The following is a 3,121-nucleotide window of genomic DNA, read 5'->3' on the forward strand; positions in this document are numbered from 1 at the left end:
CTTTCCAATAGGAGAATGATAAATCAAATTTTTTCTCTTGAAAAAATTCAAGTTCAACTAAAAATATTAAAAATCAGAGGAAAAATCTGATTTGTTATTCTCCTATTGAGAAGGATAAGGATAATGTAAAGTTACAGTTTCATATAACCCTTTCTCCTAGTACCTTAGCACCAAATGACTCTTTCTCCTAGTACCTTAGCACTGAATGACCCTTCAGTAACTAAAATATTAAATTTAAGCATTTTAAATTTTTAGTTAAAAGAAAATTTTAAAATTTTGTCCCTCTAAAAATAAATAATTTAATTTAACTATTTTTTACCCAATATATTTATCTTTACACCTCTAAAATTTTATAATTTTATTTCACCTCTTTAAACAAAATCCCTAACTTCACCCGAACTATGAATCTGAGGTGAACCCTATTCACCAATACACCAAATACTAAGTTACTCTATTTTGAACCATACAAGAATTCGATTCAGCCCCATTATTCTTCTGTAGGTATGATTGGTCGGTACATGAGTGACCAGTCCATAATATTGCAGGCCTTTTTATCTGTTTTTGTGTTGCCGACCTAGCCCATTAAAAAAATCCCAGTTAGCTAGCTAATTATGTGCAAGATGTTGAAATACGTACAATTGAACTTAAATTGTTTTTTTTTTGGGGAAGGGGGGGGGGGGTGCTAATGAATTTCAAAGAAAGAGATCTAGGAAATCCAACAATCATGTTCCCCAAGTATGCGTACGGACCAAATCATGAACACAATCTCTTTGTTTCATACCAATATTAATAGTGTAAATCTTCCCAATATTCTTAATTTGAGTGCATGCATTATGCATGCTTTTGTTATATACATGTTTGCACGTACAACTCATCAGATTAATAATTATCAAGGGGATATAAATAATGCCATGGTCATGTGGATATCTAAGTGATTAATTAGTATGATATTATGAAATGGATTTGAAAATACATGCATGAACCCCATGGAGTTTTTTCTGTAGAAAAGCAAGGTCAAAAGCTTTTGTATTGTTTGCCATAAATGAACCATTTTCAGTATTGGAATGAATCGGAAATAAGATTTAGGAAGCGAATCCTTTTTCTTTCAACACTCCTAATATTATGGATTGATAGAAGAGAAAAAGTAGTGATAAAAGAAGTAAATGAGGTGAGTTTTAAGATCATATATCCGAAGTAAAAGAGTTTCAAAGCAAGACAAAACTGGTTTAAAGTATTACACCTAATTTCTGCTTTCTGTCTTGAAATATACAATTCAACTTTTACAACTTGCAAGTTGCAACAACACCCACTATTCTTTCCTTTCCTAACCCTCTTTAGCATTAACAAAATAAAACAAAAGAAAAAAGGAAAATTAGGTAATGTTACAAAGCATCAATCACTCTTTGTTTCTTGCTGAATTCTAATTCCAACAGCTCCATTTCTCTTGTTCTTTTCCCATTACACCCACCAACACTCTCACCTCCACCGCCAGGTATATTAAATATGTTGACCCCAAATAGCCTGACAAATGGAACCGGTACGGCAGGGTTCGGCGAACCCGAAACGGATCCGGTTCTTGCCTTGCAGTCAATGTAAAGCTGCTTCTCCGGACCTGTCGATCTCTGAAAGCTAACAATGTCACCGGCGTTAAGGTTCTTCTCCTTAACAAAGCGGCTCCACCCTTTGGTTAGGACATAACTTTGGCTACTGTTCCAATATGAATACCTAAACCTCCAAACTTTTCCGCTCACATCTTCGAAGTTTAACAGAACTTCTTTGGAAGAAGCAGTTCCAGTTTGCAAAGGGAAGTGTTTCTCCGCATGCTGCTTAGGGATTACGAGTCGGTTCAACTTTCCCACATCGCTTGGGGTCACAGCTTTTTCGAAAAGCTGTTCACGCGGTTTCAGCCCAAGGCCAAACGAAAAAGGACCAAATCCGACGTTGTGTTTGATCACACGTTTCCCATTCCCATCCAAGCCATAGCTCCTCCGACTCTGCTCCAGTTCGTCATTGTAGGTATGCTTACGCAACATGTCAACGATTTCAGCCTTGGAATGTGACTCCAAGAAGGCCATTTCCATGTCATCTCCCTCGGTTTTTTCAACCTGTTTGAAGTTGGTCACGGCATCACGACCCCGAAACCTTCGAGCCGCTATGTCATAGGCTTTAGCAGCCTCGTCTTCTTCATTGAAAGTTCCAAGCCAGACACGCTGGTGTTTCTCGTATATCTGAGCACCCCATCGGCCGTTGGGTTGAGGAACGACGCCTTTGTACTTGGAAGAAGGGAGCTTCCTCGATTCTGCTTCGGTATCCAAAATCACACCGCTGTTTCGACTTCCAACCCGGCAAAGCGGAGACAAAGGTGATACGTTCATGGAATCACTAGTAGTGCTATCGTCTATGCAACTGCTTCCATCCATTTTTGTTCTCTTTTGGATTGTAAGGTCTTGTTGTTGTGCTAACTTGTAGTTTGTGTTTGTGTGTTTTTTGACTAAGAAAATAGAGGTGTGCGTTGGGATTGTTTGAAGGTTAGATTGGTGACGACTTGCATATATTATATATATATATATATATATATGTGTTGAATGAGATATGGGTAGGAAGATTCATAAAGGAAGAGAAATTGCTAAGGACTAAGGAGGTGGCCTGGAAAAAGAGGAAATGGAGTGAATAGGATTAAGTACGTGAAAGTTGTGGGCTGTGAATGTGAGGTGGGACCTGAACTGAGCAAGTTGATGGGGTTCACATGAGTGTGGACCGTGTCATTAGTTTTAGTTCATCCCCCTTTGCTGACCACCACCATGGCTGATTGCCATTTCCCATTCCCCTTTCTGTGTTAAAACATTTATTATCTGTAACTAGTAATAATATATACATATAGTTGATAATAAATCATATCTGATACTGTTGTTCCTTGATTGGATTCCCTTCAAGCATCTGGTTTGTCTTTTTGGCTATAGGTTCTTCACCATAGTTATCATCTCCTCTTCCCCTTCATAGTTTCTTCATACATGATTTATTATTATTAATAATTCCAACCAAACATTATTGACATTTTCAGCTCCAATCATACAAGTGGGGTTTCCCCTTGTTTCTTGTACGTCCCCTTTTCCCTCCTTGT

At 37.9% G+C, this 3,121-nt stretch overlaps 1 protein-coding gene across 1 annotated transcript; it reads right to left on the reverse strand.

Moving 5' to 3' along the window:
* Positions 1-1,203: 1,203 nt before the first annotated feature.
* LOC108463149 (AP2/ERF and B3 domain-containing transcription repressor RAV2-like) lies at positions 1,204-2,657 on the reverse strand. Its single transcript, XM_017763094.2, has one exon. It carries the CDS (start codon positions 2,418-2,420, stop codon positions 1,383-1,385), a length of 1,038 nt encoding a protein of 345 aa, XP_017618583.1. The 5' UTR covers positions 2,421-2,657; the 3' UTR covers positions 1,204-1,382.
* Positions 2,658-3,121: the final 464 nt, after the last annotated feature.

Source organism: Gossypium arboreum, chromosome 13 (assembly GCF_025698485.1).
Source record: "Gossypium arboreum isolate Shixiya-1 chromosome 13, ASM2569848v2, whole genome shotgun sequence".
In the NCBI taxonomy this organism is placed as follows: domain Eukaryota; kingdom Viridiplantae; phylum Streptophyta; class Magnoliopsida; order Malvales; family Malvaceae; genus Gossypium; species Gossypium arboreum.

Bases quoted from the DNA above. Each gene is read 5' to 3' on its own strand.
- LOC108463149 (XM_017763094.2), bottom strand. From the start codon at position 2,420: ATGGATGGAAGCAGTTGCATAGACGATAGCACTACTAGTGATTCCATG.